Below are 24,459 nucleotides of genomic sequence, written 5' to 3' on the forward strand. Positions count from 1 at the left end.
ATTTAAAAAATTTGTATAATATATATTATTAAACCACTTATGTCCAAAATATTACTCCCACATGTAACCAATAAGAAAAATTTGAACTGGTTTACATTTTCTAACTTTTTATTTTGAAATAATTACAGGTTCACAGGATGCTGCAAAGACAGAGACGTTGCACATACCTCTTACCCAGTTTCTCCCAACAAGGTGACATTTTACATAACTACAGTATAATATCAAAACTGGAGAATATTAGCAAAATGTGTATATAATGCTATGCCATCTTATCACATGTCACCAAAATCACAATCAAGATACTATTTCATCGTCTCAAAGATCTGCCTAATGCTACCCTGTATAGACACACCCACCACTCTTTGTCCCCACCATCACTAAACACTGGCAACCACTAATACGTTTTCATCTCCATAATTTTGGCATTTTGAGAATATTATACAAATGGAATTATACAGTATGTAACCTTTGACATAGGCTTTTTCACCAGCATAATGCCCTTGAGACCCATTCGATGTTGGTGTCTATTCCAATAATTCATTCCTTTTTATTGCTGAGTAGTATTCTATTGTATTAATTACTGCAATTTGTTTAACCATTCACCCATTGAAGGACATCTAAGTTGTATTCATTCTTTGGCTATTGTTTACAAATAAGGCTGCTATTAAAATACCTATAGAGATTTTGTGTGGACATGTTATTATTTCTCCGGGATAAATGCTCAGGAGTGTAAATGATGATTTATATAATAAGTACATGTTTAAGTTTCTTTTTAAGAACTTGCAAAACTTTTTTAGAGTAGCTATACCATTTTATGTTCCCACCAGAAGTATATGAGAGATCTAATTTCTGTGTACTCTGATCAGCATTTGGTGTTATCACTATTTTTGATCTAATAGGTATGCAGTGATATCTCATTGTGATCTTAATTTACATTTCCCCAATGCCTCGTGATCTTAAACATCTTTTCATGCGCTTATTTGTCAACCACACATCTTTTTCATGTCTTTTGCTCATTTTCTAATTGGATTGTTTGATTTTTACTACTGAGTTTTGAAAGTTCTTTATATGTTCTAGATATGAGTCCTTTATCAAATACATGGTTTGCAAATATTTTCTCTACATTGGTAGCTTGTTTTTTCATCTTTTTAATAAGGTCATTCATGGAGCAAAATTTTTTAATTTTGATGAAGTCCAATTTATTGATTTCTCTAATGGTTTGTGCTTTTGTCGTCATGTCTAAAAGCTCTTTAGTAAGACTCTTCAATAGGCTCCAAAGATTTTCTCCCATGTATCTTCTAAAAGTTTTATAGTTTTACATTTAAATGTATAATCATTTTGAGCTAATTTTTATATAATATGTGAGGTTTAGGGTGAAGTTTACTTTTGTTGCCTATAGATATGCAATTGAAACCATTTGTTGAAAAGACCATCCTTCCTCCTTTGATATACTTTTGTACCTTTTTCAAAAACAATTTGGATGTACTTTGTGAGGCTATTTGTGGATTCTCCATTCTCTTCCATTGATCCTTGTGTTTATCCATCTGCCAGTCTCACACTGTCTTGCTTACTGCGGCAATACAGTAAGAATTAATATTAGTAATACCTCCTAATTTATTCTTTATTTTCAAAACTGTGTTAGCTCTGCTAGTTCCTTTGTTTTTCCATACATATAAATATTTTGCTGAGATTTTGATATCAATTACCTTAAACTTATGTATCAGTTTGGAAAGAACTGACATCTTCATTACATTGAGTCTTCCACTCCATGAGCACAAGATGTCTCTCAATTTACTTGCAACTTCTTTTACTTCTTTCATCAGCATTTTGTATTTTCAGCATATAAATCCTATAAATGTTTTATTAGACTTCGAGCTACATATTTCACTTATTTTTGAGAGTTTGTAAATTGTATTCTATTTTAATTCATTTTCCACACATTCATTGCTAGTATATAAAAATGCAGTTGAGCTTTGCATGTTGGCCTTGAATGCTGTAACCTTGATAAACTCCTTTATTAGTTGTAGGAAGTTTTCTTAATAGATTCTTTATGATTTTCTATGTAGACAATCATGCCATCAGCAAATAGAGAAAGTTATATTTATATTTCTTCCATTCTGACCTGTATGTGTTTTATCTTCTTTTCTTGCCAAATTGCACAGGATAGAAATTCTATTACTATGGTGTATAGCAGTGGTGAGAAGAAGCATTCTTGTGTTATTCTCAATCTTAAAAGGAAAGCATTCAATATCTCACCATAAAGTCTGATGTTAGCTACAGGTTTTATTTATTCATCTATTTATTTTTGTAGATGTTCTTTACCAAGTTGGGATAATTATCCCTTATCTCTAATTTGCTGAGTTTTAGTTTGTTTTTTATGAATATATGTTGATTTCTTCAAATACTTATTCTGCATAAATAGGCATGATCATATGATTTTGCTTCTTACCCTGTTAATATGGTAGATTATATTGATTGATTTTCAAATCAATTCAGCCACCTTACATTCCTGGAATAAATCCCACTTAAGCATAATACATATACATACATATGTATATATATAAAATAATATAATATTTATATAAATATATATTCATATAAAACCTTACCCTCACATATTATAAAAAATATATATATAACCTAAACTTCACATATTATATAAAAATTAGCTCAAAATGATTATACATTTAAATGTAAAACTATAATATATATACATATATATCTATCTGTAACATTTTGTATGATTTTCGCACTTAAATTACGAGGGATATTGGTGTATAGTTTTCTCTTTTTTTGTACTTTTTTCTGGTTTTGGTATCAGGGAAATACTGCCTTCATACAATGAGTTGGAAGGTGTTTCCTCCTATTCTGTTTTCTAAAAGAGAATGGTTAGAATTGGTCTTAAATTTTCTTTAAACAGTTGGTAGAATTCTCTAGTACAATCACCTGGGTCTAAAGATTTCTTCCTCAGATGCTATTTAATTATGAACTGAATATTCTTAATAGTTTTAGGGCTATTCAAATAATCTATTTCATGTTGGGTGAGTTTTGGTAGTCTGTACTTTTTAAAGAACTGGCCTGTTTCATCTTAGTTGTCAAATTTGTGTACATAGAATTGTTTATATTATTCCCTTATTATCATTTTCAGATCCACAGGATTAGTATGATACTACTTTTCCTCTACTTTTTCCTCATATTGACAATTTATGTCTACTCTCTGGTTTTCTTTCTCAGTGCTCTAGGAGGATTGCCCCTTTGAATCTGTGTTTTTGTATCCTTTGGGTATATACCTAGTAGTGCAATTGCTGGGTCCTAAGGTAGTTCTATTTTTAACATTTAAAAAAAATTTATTTATTCATTTGAGAGAGACAGCACAGAGAGAGAGCATGAGAAAGAGAGCATAAGAGAGAGAGAGAGAGAGAGAGAGAACATGAGCAGGGGAGAGGGGAAAAGGAAGAGGGGGAAGCAGACTCCCTGCTGAACAGGAAGCCTGACACAGGGCTCGATCCCAGGACCCTGAGATCATGACCTGAGCCAAAGGCAGATGCTTAACCCACTGAGCCACCAAGTTGCCCCTATTTTTAACTTTTTGAGGAACCTCCATACTGTTTTCTAGAGTGGCTGCACCAGCTTGCATTCCCATCAACAGTGTAAGAAGGTTCTGAGAGAGGGCTGTTAAAGCCTTTGAGTATAACTGGATTTTTCTATTTTTCCTTTCAGCTCCACAAATTTTTGTTTCATGTCTTTTGAAGTTTTGTTGTTTATTATATAAACATTTAGGATTTCTATGTCTTCTTGAGCACTTTTTATAATTCCAGTTTGATTTATCTATAGTGCTTCTGAGTGTATCCCTTTGTATAGATTTTTAGTGGTTGTTTTAGGTATTACATTGTACATATATAACTCATCACAGGCTACTGGTTTCAACATTTTACCTGTTTGCTGAAATGCACAAACCTTACCTCCTTCTAATGTTCTTTATGCTCCCTCTTTTATAATATAATTGTCTTAAATATTTCTTTCACATACATTGAGAATCACATCAGATCACACTGTAAATTTTGTTTTATCTCAATAAAGCTAAAAAACAATTTGCTTTAACCATCAAACATCACTGAGAGAAAACTCAAGAGGAAAAGGAAAGTCTATTAAATTTACCCATATATTTTGCTTTTTCTATTTGTTCATTTTTCCTTCCCAATATTCCAAGATTCCTTCTTTTATTGTGTCTTTTTTGTTTAGAGAACTTACTTTAGCCATTCTTTTAGGAGAGGTCTGCTGGCAACAATTTCTCTTAGTTTTCTGTTGTTTGGATTGCATAATTTCTGTTATTCTAAAAGTTCAGTCTCTTTCCCCTGTCCTCTCCATTCTATTGTCGAGCCCATCCATTGGATTTTTAAGTTTCATTTATTGCATTTTGCAGTTCTATAATTTTTACTTGGTTCTTCTTTATATGTTCTATTTATTTGCCAAATCTGTATTTCTTTGCAGAAACTTTCTATTACTTTGCTGAGATTCTCTATTTTTTTTTCTTTTGAATGTATTTCTAATAGCTCATTAAAGCATTTTTATAATGGCTACTTTAAAATTCTTGTCAGATCATTAACATCTGTGTCATCTTGGTGTTGATTTCTATTGATGATATTTTCTCATTCGTGTTGTGATGAATCATCTTGGTATGATTTTGACAAATGATTTTCAACTGAAGCCTGCATATTTTGGGTACTATGTGAGTCTTGTTCTTACTTGTATCTTCTATTATAGCAGGCCTTCTCTGGCACCGCCACTATAAGGTAGGAGGAGCACCGCCTCATTTCTGCCAGGATGGAGTGGAAGTCCAGGTTTTCCACTTGGCCTCCATTGACATCTCAGTGGAAGGTAAGAACTTCTTGTTACTGCTAGACAGGAGTAGGATTTCAGATTTCTCACTATGCCTCTGATGATACCACTGTGGCCAGAGGGGGAGGGGCGTCTCGTTACTGTTCCCCAAATGGTCTCCTCTCCACTGACACTACAGTATGCTAGCCTTATTACCACTGAGTGGTGGTGAAAGTCCTGTATTTCTACCAAGCCTCCTCTGATGCTACTCCAATGCCAAATAGGCTTGGGTGTCCAGGCACTTCAGGTGGTCTCCACTGACACCATTGAGTGTGGAAGATGGTGTCTCATTACCACCAGGTGAGGATGAAAGTCTGGCTCCCCACTTGGCCTTCTTGACAACACTGCATGAAGTGGGGGGAGAGAGGCTCAGGTGCTTGTTACAGCCTGGCAAAGGTAAAAATCTAGCTTCTCCACTCAGTATTTGCTGGAAGGGGTGGGGGTGGGGCTGCATTTTTTTCTGTGCTATTTTGCTGGAGTAGAGAGGTTACTATCTAAAATTTTTCTGTGTTGTAGGGCTGTTCCTTTCCAGGTCCTTTGGCTAGAGAGAGTAGCCTTTTGTTGATACCTTTTTTGACCGCACCCAATCTGGGAGATGAGGCAAAAACAAAATCCAGGTGACTTGTGGCCATGTCATTCCTCAGGTCCTAAGGTCCTTAGCCAGTCTGGTCCACCTTCTTCCTTCCATATTTCAGAGTCCTCTTGTGTTATTTTTATATATAATGTCCAGAGATTTTAGCTGTACTAAGTAGAAGAATAATATATGCATATAAAATATGTCAAATATTTTATATGCATATATGTGTATATATGTACTTTTTTTCTTTGCCAAAATGACAAGAAATTCTTGAAATGAGGATTGGAATTAGGAGTTGAACACAGGTAAAGGATAGAAATGTGTTTTATTCTTTATGGTTTGTATTTATTGCCATGTACACATATTGCTTATATTTTTAAAAAATTACTATGTAAAGCAGTAGGTACTTTTCAGTGCTTGTCCAACATAACACATCTTGAGAAATTGAAACTACTGTCCACTCTTTCCTTCCTAAGACTCTCTCATTTCCAGGGCTCTGTGGCTCCCCTATCTCCTAGCTCTGCTTTCCCAAGCCTGTAGGAACAATGCCAAACATTCCAAACTCTTCAACTAGACAGAGTTTAGTCCTTTTAGGACCTGGCCCCTGTCTGCCTCCAATCACATCTCTGACCACGGCTATTTTTATTTCATGTTCCAACAATACCAAATTACTTGAAGTTTTAGGTCATTGATCAATCCCTCTCAATCTGTTTTGTCATCTCTTCCATTGGCCCTTCAAACACTGGCACTCCCTAGTTTTCAATTCTTGGTCTAACATTTATTCTCTCACACAAGTATTCCTTAGGCCAGAAGGAATTTTGTCTTCACATTGTCTTAAACACCATCTCTATGCTGTTGAAGGCCAACTCTACTTCTCTAATCCTGTTTTCTTCTCTGATCTCAGATGTCTCACAGGCTGAACTTCTGCTCTTTTTTTCTTTCAAATCTGCTCCTCCCTCATTCTTACATATCTCAGTAAATCGCAACTTCATCCTTCCAGTTGCTCAGATAAAAAACAAAAACAAAAACCTTGAAGTTACCCATGACTCCTCTCTTCTACATTCCACCTGTGATTTGTCAGCAAATACTGTTGGCTCTGATTTCAAAATACATTTAGAATCTGACCACTTCTTACCATCTCCACTATTACTACCCTCATCCAAGGTACAACCATTTTTTGATTGCATTATTAAAACAGCTTCCTAATTAGTCTCCTTCCTTCTACCCTTATTTCTACACAGCATCCAGAATACTCCTGTTAAACATAAATCAAATTGTGTTATTTCTCTTAAAAACCTCCCTTTTATCTTACTCAGATACAGCAAAGTCAAGTCTTTCCAATGGATTCTAAGGACCTATAGAATCTACTCAGCTTTCTCTATTTTCTTTCTGAATCCATCTTCTTATATTTCTTTTTTGTTTGTTTGTTTAATCCTTTTTAGCTAATGTGGCCTCCTTTTTGTACTTTGAACACGATAGACACACTTCTACTTCAGGGATATAGTGCTTACCATTTTCTCAGCCTAGAATGCTTTTCCCTCAGATAGCTGAATGAAATCACTCCTTTATTTCCTATAGATCTCTGCTCAAAATTTGTCCTTTCAGTGAGGACTTACTGTATTTTAAAATTGCAAAACCACTTTCCAACCCTTCCTATTCCCCTTCTCTGCTTTATTTTTCTTCTTAATGCTCATTACCATCTAACATACTATGTATTTTACTTATTTTGAATATTGTTTTTCTACTTCTTTTAGAATGTAAATTCCATGAGAGCTCTATCTCCAGGACCTAAAATAGTACCTGGCAAATAGTGGGTACTCAATACATACTGGTTGACTGAATATCAATCAATCAATTAATTAATAAATGAAATTTGCGTTTTAGACCAAGAGTCAAGAAATTGCAGCCCATAGGCCTGCTCCCTGTTTTGTTAACAGAGTTTTACTGGAATATTCATTTGTTTACATGTTGTCTATGGCTGCTTTCCCAATACAAAGGTGGAGTTGAATAGTTGTGCAAGATTTCTATGACCTGCACAGCCTAAAACATTTACCATAAATATTTTCTTTGAGTAACGTTTGCTACTCCTTACTTTACTCCAACTAGTTCATAGATGCTGCTTTCTGGATATCCTTCAGGAATCTGAAGTCCAACCTGCAGCAAATCAAGTTTCTTTCCATCTTCTCCCAAACTTTTCCATTCTGTATTTCTTATATTTATGAAGGACAGCCCCATCCATCCAGTCAGCCAAGTCAGAAATACAGAATTCAGACATCTTCCTCTCCCACATTTTCCACTTCCAATCACTAAGTCCTACGCTTTTCCCTCCCTGTTCCTCTTCCCACCACCCTGACTCAGACTACAGTTACTTATTGCTCCGACAATGTCACTAGCCTCTCTCCCTGTAATCTATCCTTCACACCACAGACCAGAGAATGCCTCCTGAATGTAAGTCTATCCATCATACTACTCTACTTTTAAGCAATGCTTTCCCAAGCCTGTAGGAACAGTGCCAAACATTCCAAACTCTTCAACTAGACAGAGTTTAGTCCTTTTAGGACCTGGCCCTTGTCTGCCTCCAATCACATCTCTGACCATGGCTATTTTTATTTCATGTTCCAACAATACCAAATTACTTGAAGCTTTAGGTCTTTGGGCCTTTGTTCATGCTGGGTCATCTCCTTGAAATTTCCTTTCCCTATTTTCCTTAATTTCCACCTTCAGTACTGACATAAATTGTACTTCTCTGCAAGTACCCATCCTTGATAATCCAAAGTGTCCTCTATGCCCAATAATATCACCATTCAAAAATGATTGATGAGGCAGCACTTCCTAGTGATTAAGTACTTCAACTCTGAGCCAGGCTACTTGGATTTAAACCCCAGCTCTGTTACTAGCTAAGTGGCCTTGGACATTTACATAGTACATCACATAGTACAGGTTTATTATCATCTTCCCATTTTAGCTAAAAAAATGACTATCAGAGAAGTTGTTTGATGTAACACAGATAATATAGCAGAGAATGCCAGTTGTGATCCAATATACACTCTCTCATTTTTCTTTTAGAAAAAGAACTAAAGATTTATCTGGGCACAGGAGGGCCCCAAATAAAAACTATACTTCCCTAACTCATCTGCCAGATGTGACCACAGGAGTAAATTCTGAAATGGTATATAAATAGAAGTAATATATGTGACTCTCAGGTCCTGGCCTTAAAGGACAGGGTTGTATCTTTCATTTTCCTTTCTTTCATCCTTCTCAACTGATATGATATAGGAGATAGTTGGTCATGCAGTGAAGCAGCCCTTAGAGATGGCAGAACAACAAGAAAGAAGGAAACTGGGTTCTTGCCCCTGTCAAGCACCATATCAGCACTGGAACACCTCACTGGACTATTCCACAAGCAAGTAATAAATGGCTCTTTTGTGGAAGCCACTGTGTTTGTATGTGGAGTCTTCGAAGCCTAACCTGTATGCCACCAAATATAGCTGGTAAGTGGTAGAGCTTGGGTTTGAACCGTCGATGCCATCTAGACAGTGTCATTAGCCGCCTCCCCCTGCAGAAAAGTTTTTATTGAATTATACCTTGCCAGGATGGTACTGGCTGCTAGAAAGCTTAGAGCCAGATAAAAGGCCATCTGTAGCAAGTGCACAGGACTTGTCAATAATTATTTGTCTAGCCTCATTCTGGGTTCATTTTCTGTCTCTATCCTTATTTTTCCTTTTTCATTTGACCTAATTATAATGGATAGTATAGTCCCTTGTATTTTATATACCATATAAAATATACCACCTTAATTTCTTTTTGAAATAGGATGAGGTTTAAATAAGTATAGCTATTGCTTTCTTTATGGTTTCACTGTACACACACCACTTTTATATCTATCATTTTCATTTGTATATATGGCTATCTTCATACTCTACTATTAACTCTGTACAGGCATGAACAACGGTTTTTTTTCTTCTTCTATACCATCTAGCCTGATGCCTGATAATAAAACAGTTATAGAACTGAACAATATTTGCTAAATGAATGAATTTCACAGTGTCAGAAATGGTATTAAATGCCATTGTGTCATAATGGAATTTCCCTCCATTATCAACTTGAACAAGGGAGGGAGACACGACTCTAAAAGATGGCTAGGGGAAAGTGTCACATGCTTGGAGAAGTGATGGTGAGAACAGGGAATACATACCTTGACGAAGTGCTCAATTAGGATTTCCACCACAATGTTCTGGAATTTGATGTTCATCATGGCAGCGACAGTGTCCTCCTGAGCTCTCATCAGAGTGGGCCCAAAGATCACGCCCATGTTGGAGGGGGTCATAAGATTCTCTTTGCTGTGCTCACATACACTGCCAAAAGAGAAAAAAAAAATGATTAACAAGATTTTCTCCAAGACCCCCTTGTAACCAAGACTGTGTTAGATGATATAGGGGGCAAGAGAAACTAAAAAGTAGGAAAAAAGGAGAGTCCAAAATATATATGAGAAGACTACAAAGGAAACAGGTAGCAAAGAATAAAAGATAGTATATTTTTAGGGGCCTAAGTGAGACACAGCTAACTTAGTTACTTAGGAGTTACTTAGTTACTTAGCACTGTAGGAGTTAAGAGAAGGGGGGTAGGCAGCTATAGTTAGAAAGTATTTAGAAAGACAGGAAAGAAGCAAGACAACATTCCAGGCTATAAGTACAGCATGTATAAAGCACATATAAAAAAGAACAAAGCACATAGAGAAGTACCTACCAGTCTCACCAGTCTGACACCAGTTAGGAATGTAGCCCCTCCCCCAACCCTAGTTTGAAAGTAAAAAACTCAAAGAGCTGGAAGAGATCCTTAAAATTAGCCCTTTATCATCACTGTCCTCATTTTATAGATGAAATCACACACACACACACACACACACCAAAACAAAAACAAAACAAAAAAACAAAGGTCCAAAGAAGGAAAGGGATTTCCTTGAAATCACAGTCAGTCTCATCAGAGTAGAGCCTGTAATCACCAATATTCTGATCCCTAATCACTCTCCTTGCTAAAATTCTCTTTGGGGGCTTTGTAGCACTTATAGGATAGGGCCAACTCTCTTCAAAGTTGCAACTTATAGCCTGTTTCTAATCCCAATGTAAAGGTTGGACTCTGAAGCTGACGTGGGTTTGAATCCTAACGGTACCACTCAATTGTGCAACCGTGTTAGTGACATAAGCTCTCTGGGCTTCAGTTTTCCCACGTGCAAAAATAGTACCCACCTCACAGGGCTGTTACATAGAACTAAATTGCTTTTACATGGTATCCTGGAAATACTGCATTAGAAAGATCTGCTATTATTATTACCTCTCCATCTAAATACTGCTGACCTTTGACACTCTTGATTCACTATACTGCTTAGATTAGCTTTTCTGGCTATACCATATTGTTTCATGCCACTCCTTCTGCTTAGAATGTCTCCTTCCTTCTGGATATAAAGAATGTCTATTTATCCTTTGAGATTCACTTTAGGTGACATCTCCTTCAGGGCTATCACAGCCCACTGTCCTCTTCTTGACTGACACCACTGGCAAGCAAATATGTTACAATTTTCTGCTTCTTATCTGCCTCCCTTACTAGGTGGTAAACACCTTTCAAGTGTGTGTGACTCGTACAAAGCACGTACCAATTAATTATTTTGAATGGAACTAAGTGCCTCTACTGCTCTTTCAAATAGTACTGGAGAAAGCAAATAAAATATGGGCAGCTGTTTGGTTAGTTTGGCTGTGGGGGTGGGGAGGTGAGGCAGTGAGACCACCCACCTCAAACACTAATTTTCAAAACCCTCCTAAGTAAAGGCCCCTGAGAGACTGACCCTATCAACAGGCAGGCTCTTTTTACTAACTGGGTAACTGACAGAGACAGAATCCTTAGACAAATCCTGATGAAGTCTGTTAAGCCCCTGAGAAAGGTTGGGTGCCATTCACATGATAATGAACAGCAACCATTCACAGGCATTTATTATTGCTGGGCTGGTGATGGCTCCCTTTTAACAGTTTAAATATTTCGACAATTAACCCTTATTATTTAATGACAATTTTTTTGAGATGTTAAAACGGAAAAGCAACTCCATACCACCACCAAGTGGCTAAACCACTAGTAGCAAGGCAAGGACACCCGTGAGACAACAGCCTCCAACACCTGTGAATGCTTATCTCCTTCTGTGAACTTTGACAGGAATGGACTTCTGGTGAAGGTGCCAGAGCTCACTTAATACTCCCAACTCCAAAATAGGCAGAGTGTTTTATCTCTGAAACCTAGGTTCACAGAAGGTAAAGCACTTAATCAAGGCCACACAGTTTGTGACTACATGACAAGGATTCAAACCCATATTTGTTGGGCCACAAGTCTAACAGTCATCCTATTGCATCCCACTGCTTGCTTATCTAATTCCTGTTAAGAAATCAAAACCCTTGTGGGGCTTTCTTTAAGCTAAAGCCACCTTCTATTTTTCTAAGGGAGGTTCCTGGTATCCCGTTTAGGACATTCTTTTTCTTCTTGGCCTTCTTATGAGATTTGGAAGGTGACCTATTTTAGGGGGACATTTCTTTGCATTTGACATCTCTCTTTTTATTATACATTATCATTAAGAGGCATAAGTCACACCCCAAATTGTGGGTTATTAAGAGAAATAAAACCAAAAATAAGAGCATCGTGAGTAGTGAATTAGGTAGGAGTTTGTGATATGACTTGATGGCAAACAAATCTTAAATTCTCTAGTCCACGTGGACTCACGACAATGGGTACAACTTCTGGAACATCAAAATTTAAAATAAAAAATGACTATCAGAGGGAGGCTGTAAAAAGCCTCTGGTTTAGAAAAATAATTTTGATTAGATGGTTTAGCTCAGAGGTCATAAACTAAAATGTCTATAAAATAGAACTACCTTATGATCCAGGAATCCCACTTCTGGGTATATATCCTGATGAGAGAAAAACTCTCTCAAGGCCTGATACACAAGGGAAGCCATTTTAGGTTTCTTTTTTAGTTAGCATTACTGTACATAAACGTTGTTTAAATCAAAAGCCTGATTTATGGCTCAACATGCTGTACACCTGCTTTGTGAATGAGTAGCCTCAAGGAAAACCATCATGTCCTTGAGAAATCAGTCAATATTCCCACTCCCTATGATGAGAAGAAAGGCAAAAGAAATGTAGATACAATTAAATTTCCTTACAATTTGCAGCCCATTGAGAAATACGTGAGACATGCAGAGTGTGACATTCCTCAAGGAACTCATGGCTGCCTTAATGTTGATGTTTTGCTAGAGACTAAAAGCAACCTTAGCTTGACAACAGCCAGACCTCCAGGATCCTATAAGTTTTCTTTAACATATGGAAATCCCTTTAGTGACTTCCCTTATCTCTGCCCCCCAACTTGAAAGTATATAGTCAATTTCTCCACACAGTCACAGTGCAGCAATTTTGCCCATGGGTCCTGTTCCATGCTTTAATAAAAACACCTTTTTGCACTGAAAACATGTCAAGAATTCTTTCTTGACCTTTTTTGCTCAGAGACCCCACATCACCTGCATTCCTGAATGATAAAACTCGTGATTCCTGCCTATGTGCTAATCTATATTTTGAGCCTTTACAAGATGTAAAAAAGTATATAATCCTGTAAAAAATGTTCATTTTTCTGGAGCACTTTCTTCCTTGTAAAGACCATGTTTCCTGGGCAGTTGTCCTAACTTGGGCTCAAATAAAACTCTCTTTTTATTTGCAAATGTCTTATCAGAAAATTGGCTAGTATCCAAAATGTATAAAGAACTTTTCAAACTCAACACCCAAAAAACAAAAAATCCAGTCAAGAAATGGGCAGGACAAAAACAGGTATTTCTCCAAAGAAGACACACAACTAGCCAAGACACACATGAAAAAATGCTCAACATCACTCAGTATCAGGGAAATACAAATCAATACAATGAGATACCAAATCACACCAGTCAAAATGCCTAAAATAACAACCCAGGAAACAACAGATGTTGGCAAGGATGCAGAGAAAGGGGAACCCCCTTACACTGTTGGGGGAATATAAACTGGTACAGCCACTCAGGAAAACAGTATAGAGGTTCCTCAAAAATTAAAAATAGAGCCACCCTATAACCCAGCAATTGTACTACTAGGTATATATCCAAAGGATACAAACATAGTTATTCAAATGGGCACATGCACCCCAATGTTTATAGCACCAATGTCCACAATAGTCAAAATATGGAAAGAGTCCTAATGTCCATCGACAGATGAATGGTTAAAGAAGTGGTATATATATATACAATGGAATATTACTTAGCCATGAAAAAGAATGAAATGTTGCCATTTGCAGCAATATGGATGGAACTAGAGGGTATTATGCTAAGTGAAATAAGTCAGTCAGAGAAAGACAAATATCAGATGATTTCACTCGTATGTGGAATTTAAGAAACAAAACAGATGAATTATGGGAAGGGAAGGAAAAATAAAATAGGATGAAATAGAGAGGGAGACAAATCATAAGAGACTCTTAAGTACAGGAAACAAATTAAGGGTTGCTGGAGGGGAGGTGGGTGAGGGGGATGGGGTAACTGGATGATCAGCATTAAGGAGGGCAGTTGATGTAATGAGGTGTCTGTGTTATATGACACTGATGAATCACTCAATTCTACCCCTGAAACTAATAATAATACACTATATGTTAATTAAATTGAATTTAAATAAAATATTTTTTTTTTAAATTGACAAACCCCTAGATATAACTATGGAAAAGAAACTGAGGTTTAAAAAAAAGAAACTGAAGGGTGCTGGAGGGAAGGTGGGTGGGGGGGTGGGGTAACTAAGTGACAGGCATTAAGGAGGGCACCTGATGTGATGAGCACTGGGTGTTATATGCAACTGATTAATTACTGAACTCTACATCTGAAACTAATGATACAATATATGTTGGCTAATTGAATTTAAATAAAAATTTTAAAGTAAAAGTAAAATAAAAAAAGAAAAGAAAAGGAACCCAAATAAATAAAATCATGAATGACAGAGGAGAGATCACAACCAACACCAAAGAAATACAACTATAAGAGAATATGAAAAAGTATATGCCAACAAATTGGGCTATCTGGAAGAAATGGATAAATTCCTAGAAACATATAAACATATTTCACCAAAACTGAAATAGGAAGTAATAGAAAACTTTAACAGACTGATAACCCACAATGAAATGGAATCAGTAATCAAAAATTTCCCAAGAAATAAAAGTCCAGGGCCAGACAGCTCCCAGGAGAATTCTACCAAACATTTAAACAGTAAATACCTATTCTTCTCACACTGTTCCAAAAAACAGAAATGGAAGGAAAACTTTCAAACCCATTCTACGAGGCCAGCATTACCTTGATTCCAAAACCAGACAAAGACGCCATAAAAAGAATTGCAGACCAATATCCTTGATAAACATTGATGCAAAAACTCTTAGAAGATAGTAGCTAACTGACTCCAACAGTACCTTAAAAGGATTATTCACCAGGACCAAGTGGGATTTATTTCTGGGCTTCAGGGGTGGTTCAATATTTGCAAATCAATCAGTGTGACAGAACACACTAATAAAAGAAAGAATAAGAACCATATGATTCTCTCAATAGAAGCAGAAAAAGCATTTGACAAGTTACAGCATCCATTCTTGATAAAACCCTCAACAAAGTAGGAATAGAGGGAACATATCTCAATATCATAAGGTCACATATGAAAGACCCACACAAATATCACCCTCAATGGGGAAAAACTGACAGCTTTTCCTCTATGGTCAGGAACAAGACAGGGATATCCAATCTCACTACTGTTATTTAACATAGTCCTGGAAGCCCTAGCATTAGCAATCAGACAAAAAAAGAAATAAAAGGCATCTAAATCAGCAGTGAAGAAGTGAAACTTTCAATATTCACTGACGACATGATACTCTGTAGAAAACCTGAAAGACTCCACCAAAAAATTGCCAGAACTGAAACACAAATTCAGTAGTCACAGGATGCAAAATTAATGTACAGAAATCTCTAGAATTTTAAAGAAGCTGCAGAAAGAGAACTCAAATAATTGATCCCATTTAAAATTATACCAAAAACCATAAGATACCTAGGAATAAACCTAACCAAAGTGGTAAAAGATCCATACTCCAAAAAGAACAGAATATTTATGAAAGAAACTGAAGATGACACAAAGGAATGGAAAAACATCCCATGCTCATGGATTGGAAGAACAAAATACTGCTAAAATGTCTATGCTACCCAAAGCAATCTACACATTTAATGCAATCCCTATCAAATACCTCCAGCATTTTCCACAGAGCTAGAAGAGATAATCCTAAAATTTGTATGGAACCACAAAAGACCCCAAATAGCAAAGCAAGCTTGAAAAAGAAAAGCACAGCTGGAGGAATCACAATTCTGGACTTCAAGTTATATTAAAAAGCTGAAGTGATCAAGACAGTATGGTTTTAGCACAAAAACAGACACATGAATCAGTGGAACACAACAGAGAATCGTTAAATGGACCCCTAACTATACTGTCAACCAATCTTCAACAAAGCAGGAAAGAGTATCTTAGAGAAGGAAGACAGTCTCTTCAACAAATGGTGTTGGGAAAAGTGGATAGCAACATGCAAAAGAATGAAACTGGACCACTTTCTTTTTTTTTTTCCATCTTAAACTCTTTATTAAGGAAACACAATTATCAGTAAACATGTTCTTTTCTTTTTTTTTTTGGACTTAGCTTTATTTATTTATTTTTATTATGTTATGTTAATCCCCATACATTACATCATTAGTTTTTGATGCAGTGTTCCATGATTCATTGTTTGCGTATAACACTCAGTGCTCCATGCAGAACGTGCCCTCTTTAAGACCCATCACCAGGCTAACCCATCCTCCCATACCCCTCCCCTCCAGAACCCTCAGTTTGTTGGAAACAAACTGGGCCACTTTCTTATACCATAGACAAATGTAAATTCAAAATGGATGAAAGACCTAAATGTGAGACAGGAAACCATCAAAATCCTAGAGGAGAACACAGGCAGCAACCTCTTTGATATCGGCCATAGCAACTTGTTACTAGATATGTCTCCTGAGGCAAGGGGAAAACAGCAAAAACGAACTACTGGACTTCATCAAGATAAAAAGCTTCTGCACAGTGAAGGAAACAATCAACAAAACTAAAAGGCAACCTTCAGAATGGGAAAAAATATTAGCAAATGACATATCTGATAAAGGGTTAGTATCCAAAATCTATAAAGATCTTATAAAACTGAACACCCAAAAAACAAATAATTGTTAAAAAAAAAATGGGCAGGGGCACCTGGGTGGCTCAGTTGGTTAAGCGACTGCCTTCGGCTCAGGTCATGATCCTGGAGTCCTGGGATCGAGTCCCACATCAGGCTCCCTGCTGAGCAGAGAGTCTGCTTCTCCCTCTTACCCTCCCCGCTCTCATGTGCTCTCTCTCATTCTCTCTCTCAAATAAATAAATAAAATCTTTAAAAAAAAAATGGACAGAAGACATGAATGGACATTTTTTCAAAGAAGATAACCAGATGGCCAACAGACACACGAAAAGATGCTCAACGTCACTCAGCATGAGGGTAATACAAATCTAAACTAGAATGAGATATCACCTCACACCTGTCAGAATGGCTAAAATTAACAGCACAGGAAACAACAGGTGTTGGTGAGGATGCAGAGAAAGGGGAACCTCTTACACTGTTGGTGGGAATGCAACCTGGTCCAGCCAGTCTGGAATACAGTATGGACATTCCTCAAAACATTAAAAATAGAACTGCCCTACAACCCAGCAATTGTATTAGTAGGTATTTACTCAAAGGATACAAAAAATATTGATCCGAAGGAATACATGCACCCCAATGTTTATAGCAGCATTATGAACAATGGCCAAATTATAGAAAGAGCCCAAATGTCCATCGACTGATGAATGGATAAAGAAGATGTGGTCTATAAATACAATGGAATATTACTCAGCCATCAAAAAGAATGAAATCTTGCCATTTGTCATGTGGATAGAGCTAGACTGTGTTATGCTAAGGGAAATAAATCAGTCAGAGAAAGACAAATACCATATGATTTCATTCAAATGTGGAATTTAAGAAACAAAACAAATGAACATAGAGGAAAAAAAGAGAAGCAAATCAGGAAATACTCTTAACTACAGAGTACAAGCTGAGGGTTACTGTAGGGGAGGTGGGTGGGGGATGGATATTAAGGAGGGCACTTGTGATGAGCACTGGTCATTGTATGGAACTGATGAATCACTACATTCTAGCACTGAAACTAAGATTACACTATTTGTTAACTGTCTGGAAGTTAAATAAAAATTTAAAAAGAAAAAAAAAAAAAGAAAAAGCATGCTGTTCTACAAAATCACAAAACATTTTCATACCCAAGAAAATTTACAGTGCCACATCATCCAATTAGTGGTCCATATTCAGATTTTCTCAAATGTCATGCAAAAAAAAAATTTATAGTTGGGCTTTTTCAAACCTAGATCCAGAGTTCATGCACTGTATTTGTTTATGTTTCTTTAGTCTCTTAATGTAGAACAGTACCCCTACCTCTGTTTCCCAGGCCAGGGAAAAGTCCAAGCTAGTTTCTTAATAGAATGTCAAGTAGTCTGTATTTTTCTATACCCTCTATTTTTTTGTAAACTGGAAAGGTTTAATTTGATTCAGGTTAAACCTTTTTGGCAAAATTATTTAAATTATATTGTGTAATTCTTTCTGTATCCTATCAAGAGGCACATAAGGCCAGTTTGTATTATTATTAGTGATGCTAAGTTTGATCAATTAATGGTGGTGTTTGCCAGATAGCTTGATTGTAAAGATACATTTTTTTCATTTGTAATTAGTAAGTAATCTGTGGGTGATACATTGAAATTATGTGAATATCTTGTTCCTGAACAATCTTTTACCCAATGGTTTTGATACAGGCTTGAAACAGGGTACTGAGGTTATAAACTACTGGTTTGTCTAATTCTATTATTTCTCCCACATCTATTAGCTGGCATTCTTCTGTAAGGAAGAGCTTTCCTTATTCTACTTATCTCCCATAAATTTTTATTTATTCAAAGAGTTATACTCAAATACAGTATTTTTGGTTTTGATGTTTATCTTGACTCCAAATGCAATCAGTGTCAGCCTTTTCAAGCAGGTTCCTGTGTCCTCGTGACATGATTGTATTAGTACTTGAGCTCTTATTTGCTCACAAAGGTACACTTTATCCTAGGTTCACCTGGTATTTTCCTTGCCTCAGACCTGTAATCAGCCATTTCTCTAAGAAGTGAATGTTATTTAGAAACAAAGATCTTGGCATTATGTATGTTCATTGCTTCTTTTGGGGGGTAGAATCACTTCAAGACTGGTTCAATGAATAGAAGTTTTGTTGTTTTGTTGGGGTTGTTTTTGGTTTTATTTTATTTAAATTCAAGTTAGTTAGCATATCATTAATTTCGGGGTAGAATTTAGTGATTCATCAGTTGCATATAACACCCAGTGCTCATTACATCAAGTGCCCTCCTTAATGCCCATCACCCAATTACCCCATCCCCCCACCTACCTCCCCTCCAGCAACCCTCAGTTTGAGGGTTTTAAGAGTCTTTTATGGTTTGTCTCCCTATTTTTACCTTATTTATTTTTCTTTCCCTTCCCCTACGTTCATCAGTTTTGTTTCTTAAATTCCACAAATGAATGAAATCATACAGTATTTGTTTTTCTCGGACTGACTTATTCAGCTTAGCATAATACACTCTAGATCCATTGTTGTTTCATTTTTAAATCATGAGTTCAGGGGCACCTGGGTGGCTCAGTCGGTTAAGCGTCTGTCTTCGGCTCAGGTCATGATCCCAGGGTCCTGGGATCAAGCCCCACATCAGGCTCCCTGCTCAGTGGGGAGCCTGCTTCTCCCTCTCCCACTCCCCCTGCTTGCGTTCCCTCTCTCGCTGTCTCTCTCTGACAAATAAAATAAATAAAATCTTAAAAAAAGAAAAAATATTAAAAAAAATAAATCATGAGTTCATATTGGCTTTCTAAATTCAACTTTACCATTATAGATTTTTTTCGTTATATCTTACATTTTATATCCTTATCTCTTTTTCTTACAACATAAATCTTGTCATCTGATAATACTAATATATTTACTTTTTTCTTTATCCTTGTGATATATAAATATAAAATAGTTTCAAATTTAATTATAATATTATTACTATTACTAAACCTACTGGGTGATGCTTACTACTTTTTTGTAGCTTTTCCTGTTTTTAAAATATTATCTCATTAAGGATGAGTCAGAGGACTGGGTTTATAAATTATTTGCAATAGCTATTTCCTTTGTGGGACTATGTTATCAATTTGATAACCATTTAGACTCATTTGCTTTTTTAAAATATTTATTTATTTGAGAGAGAGAGAGAGCACATGAGCAGGGGGAGGGGCAGAAAAAGAGGGAGAAGCTAACTCCCCCAGAGCAGGGAGGGAGCCCGACGCGGGGCTTTATCCCAGGACCTGGAGATCATGACCTGAACCAAAGGCAGAGGCTTAAATGACTTAGTTACCCAGGAGTCCCTCATTTACTTTTTTATCTTCAGTCTCGGGGCTTATATCCTTGATTGAATTTTACTTTTTGGATATATAAAACATAAGTATGGTTCAAAAGTCAAAACCATACAAGGAGGTGGATTTAGAGGAATGTGGCTCTCATCTTTATCCCTTCTACCCTATTCACCAACTACCCCCTTTAGTAATCATTTTCATTAGGTTTTTTTTTTTGTCTTTTGGATATTTGTACCTCTTAATCCCCTTCATCCATCTCCCCCCACCTCCTCTCTGACAAACACCAGTTTGTTCTCTGAATTTAAGAGTCTGTTTTATTTGTTTTTGTTTGTTTTGTTTTTTAGGTTCCATAGTATTTGTCTTTCTCTGTCTGATTTATTTCACACATACACACATCCATTATATATATTTTATATATCCATTATATATAATATATATTATATATAATATATGCATTATTATATATAATATATGCATTATTATCACATCTTCTTTATCCGTTCATCTATGGATGGGCACTTGGGTTGCTTCATTATCTTGGCTATTGTAAATAATATTGTAAATAATGCTGCAATAAACATAGGGGTGTATATATCTTTCTGAGTCAGTGTTTTCATATTGCTTGGGTAAATCCAGTAGTGGAATTACTGGATCATATGGTAATTCTAGTTTTTAATATTTTGAGGAACCTCCATACTCTTTTCCACAGTGGTTGCACCAATTTACATTCCTACCAACAATGCATGAGGGTTCCTTTCTCTCCACATCCTCACCAACACTTGTTATTTCTTGTCTTTTTGATACTAGACATTTGGCAGGTGATATCTGATTATGGTTTTGATTTGTATTTCCCTGAAACTAAGTGATGTTGAGCATCTTTTCACGTGTCTGTTAGCCATCTGTATGTATTCTTTGGAAATTGGAAAAATGTCTATTCATATCTTTTACCCATTTTTAAATCAGATGGTTTGGGAATTTTTGGTGTTAGGTTGTATGATTTATGTATTTTGGATATTAACTTCTTATCAGATTAATATCTTCTTCCATTTGATAGGTTCCCTTTTTGTTTTGTTGATGGTTTCCTTTACCATACTTATTAGTTTGTTTTTATAACAGCTTTATTGAAATACATTTCCACATACAATACAATTCACCCTTTTAATGTTTTTTCAATTGTTTTAGTATATTCACAGAGTTGTGTAACCATCATCACTATCTAATTTTAGGGTATTTTCACCACTCCAAAAAGAAACCCCATAGTAATCACTCCCCATTTCCTCCCATGTCCCCACATCCCAGCCCTAGGCAACCACTAATCTACTTTCAGTCTTTATAGATTTGTCTGTTCTGAACATTTTATATAAATGGAGTCATATGTGGTATTTTGTGTCTGGCTTCTTTTACTTAGCATAATATTTTCAAAGTTCATCCTTGTTGTAGCATGTGTCAGTGCTTCATTTCTTTTTTTTAAGATTTTATTTATTTATTTGAGAGAGACAGCACTAGCGAGAGAGCATAAGCAAGAGGAGGAGCACAGGGAGAGAGCATGAGTGGGGAGAGGGGTAGAGGGAGAGGGAGAAGCAGATTCCCCACTGAACAGGGAACCAGAGGAGGGACTGGATCCCAGGACACTGGGATTATGACCTCAACCGAAGGCACATGCTTAACCGACTGAGCCACCCAGGTGCCCCAGGGCTTCATTTTTTTTTTCACTGAATAATAATTCATTGTGTATTTATACCACATTTTATTTTTTTATTTATCGGTTGCTGGTCATTTGAGTTGTTTCCACCTTTGGGCAACTATGAATAATGGTCCTGTGGATATTTGTGTATATGTTTTTGAATGAACATATGTTCTCATTTCTCCTTATTATATACCTAAGAGTAGAATTGCTGGGTCATTTGGTTTAACTTTTTGAGTCATTAGTTTTTTGTTTTTGTTTTTGTTTTTTAAAGATTTTATTTATTTTTTTTGACAGAGAGAGACAGAGCGAGAGCAGGAACACAAGCAGGGGGAGTGGAAGAGGGAGAAGCAGGCTTCCCACAGAGCAGGGAGCCCGATGTGGGACTCGATCCCAGGACCCTGGGATCATGACCTGAGCCGAAGGCAGACGATTAACGACTGAGCCACCCAGGCGCCCAAGTCATTAGTTTTTCATTTTCTTATTGTGTGCTTAATTTGACAAAAGTAAGAAAATATGTGTTTAATATTCTTATATATCCTTATTTCCCTCTTTTGTTCTTATAAAAAGGGTAGCATACTCATATACCTTGTTTTTAACTTTGAGTTTTTTGCTTTTATTTTAGCTGTTGTTCTCTGTTATACACCCTGAAATTCGTAATGCATTCTAGAAATCACTACAAAAAAAGTTTGTAGATATTTTCCTAATTCTTTTTTGACTATATAATACTACATTGTTTGAATATACCATTATTTACTCAACTAGTCCCCTATTGTTGGATACTTTTGTATTTCCAACCTTTTGGTATTAAAAAATTGTGCTGCAGTGTTTAACCTTGTGCATATGTTGTTTGGTACTTGTGGAGGTGTGTCTTCAGGGTATATGTCTAAAAGTAGAATTTCTAGGCACAGGGTAAGTGAATATGCAGACTTGTTAGATCTTGTCAAATTCTCCTCCTCTAGTTTTGTATTGCATTAATGCCAGCAATGTAGTAGAGTATTCATTTGCCCCAAAGTCTCATCAACAGAGAATGTGGTCATGCATTAGGTTTTGCCAATAAATGGTATCTCAGAGCAGATTTAATTTGCATTTTTCTTCTTTGAGGAAATGAGCAGTTTCTCATGTATTTAAGAGTATTTGTTTATCTATTTCTGTGTCTTGTGTGTTTGTGTCTTTTGCTCCTTTTGTTCTAGGCTTTTTGAGGACCAAGATTCTTGAAATAAGGCAGAAGCCAGCCTTTGGGTAGATGGAAGCAGGTGCTTCTCACTAACTGCTAGCAGGATTAGCTCAGTCCTTGGCTCCTGTCACATACTAAGAATCTTAGAAAATCAGAGCAGGAATAACTATTTCAGATTAGCTAGTTCAGTCCCCTCATATTATAGATGAATAAATGGAGGCCCAGAGAGTGGGAGGGACTTTCTTTAGTTCACACAGAAAATCAGTGGTAACGTGGAACTTGAACCCAATTTCTCTTTCCCCCAGGGCAACTTAAATTAATATGCAAATGATTTATGTGCTGATTGTTATACTTTCATTGAGATTATCACAAACAACTTTTTGGGAAGAAACTGCCTCTTAATGTCCTCGATTAGCCCAAATTACAAATATTGGCAAAAAATATAAAAGGCATCCTCTTGTTAATTCTGCCTATTTATCTATATTAGTGTCTATAATGCTCATTTGTTATAAAAGTATAAGAAAAACATAGAATGTCAGAGCTGCACTGAATCTTGGTGATATCTCATTATGTCACAGGGAAACCTGAGATCCAGAGATGCAGAATTTATCACAGGGGGAGACCAAGAGGGCCATTTAGCCTGGAGCCTCACCTTCACTGAGGGCTTCAAGTTTAGGTATTTGAGATCTTTTCCAAATGAGGTTAAAAACATATGATTACTGCATTTTTACGAGTGTGATGATAGCTTTATTTTGAAAAACAAACACATATAAAATGCATTGCAATTTTTCTAAGCTTGTTGTCTCATTTCTGTACTTTTTAATGTACCAGGAGAAGCCTCAAGAGTGACCTGCCCATGATTGTCAAGAAAGCTAGTAGCAGAACTGACACCAGAACCCAGATTTGCTGACCTGTAGTCAGAGTGCTTTCTGCTGCACCATAATGCTTTGTTAAGAGCCAGTGGTTGGCCTTTTACAAGTCAAGAAAATTCATCTTTATCCACAACATTGAACCCTCTGGCCAGAAAGCACCACCCATGCCACTTAAATGCACCATCTTGGAGCTCATCACAAAGCCTACTCTCTATAATACTGTCTTTCCTGCCTGCCATACCCAATCAAAACGTTGGCCACAATCTTCAAAATAACTCCCATTTCTTGAGAATCTCCTATGTGCTATATGTTCACTCACAGAACAGTCCTGTGTGGTGGGCAATACTATTCTCATTTTACAGATGATTAAACAGGCTAAGAGATTATACAGCTAAGTAAGTGGTACAGCTGGGATTTAAAACCAAGTTTATCTGACTGCAAAGCCTGTGTTCAGCCCATTTTATCAGGTATTACTCTTCAATTGAGATGCATGATGACTCTGGGAGGATATATACAAGGGCCAAGGCAAAATCACCTTCTTCATAGAGCACTCAGCCTGTCCAGGATGAAACAGTTGGTGACTGGGACTTAAGGAGATGACAGTTTCTCTGCAATGCTACCCTGTGGGCCAGTCCTCTAGTAGAAACTCTTCCTGAAAACCCAGAAGTTACTTAC

General features: G+C 36.5%; 1 protein-coding gene across 1 annotated transcript in view; it reads right to left on the bottom strand.

Annotated features, from left to right (window-relative positions):
- Positions 1-24,459, bottom strand: part of OPHN1 (oligophrenin 1) — a gene marked incomplete at its 3' end in the record, with an annotated part of 473,440 nt that overhangs the window by 47,365 nt on the left and 401,616 nt on the right. Inside the window, exon 19 of the mRNA XM_035028614.1 lies at positions 9,651-9,810. Within this exon, the coding sequence (XP_034884505.1) occupies positions 9,651-9,810 (160 nt within the window). The remainder of the gene's footprint in view (positions 1-9,650; positions 9,811-24,459) is intronic.

This window comes from Mirounga leonina, unplaced genomic scaffold (genome assembly GCF_011800145.1).
Source record: "Mirounga leonina isolate KUSES-001 unplaced genomic scaffold, KU_Mleo_1.0 Mir_204, whole genome shotgun sequence".
Classification (NCBI taxonomy): Eukaryota; Metazoa; Chordata; class Mammalia; order Carnivora; family Phocidae; genus Mirounga; species Mirounga leonina.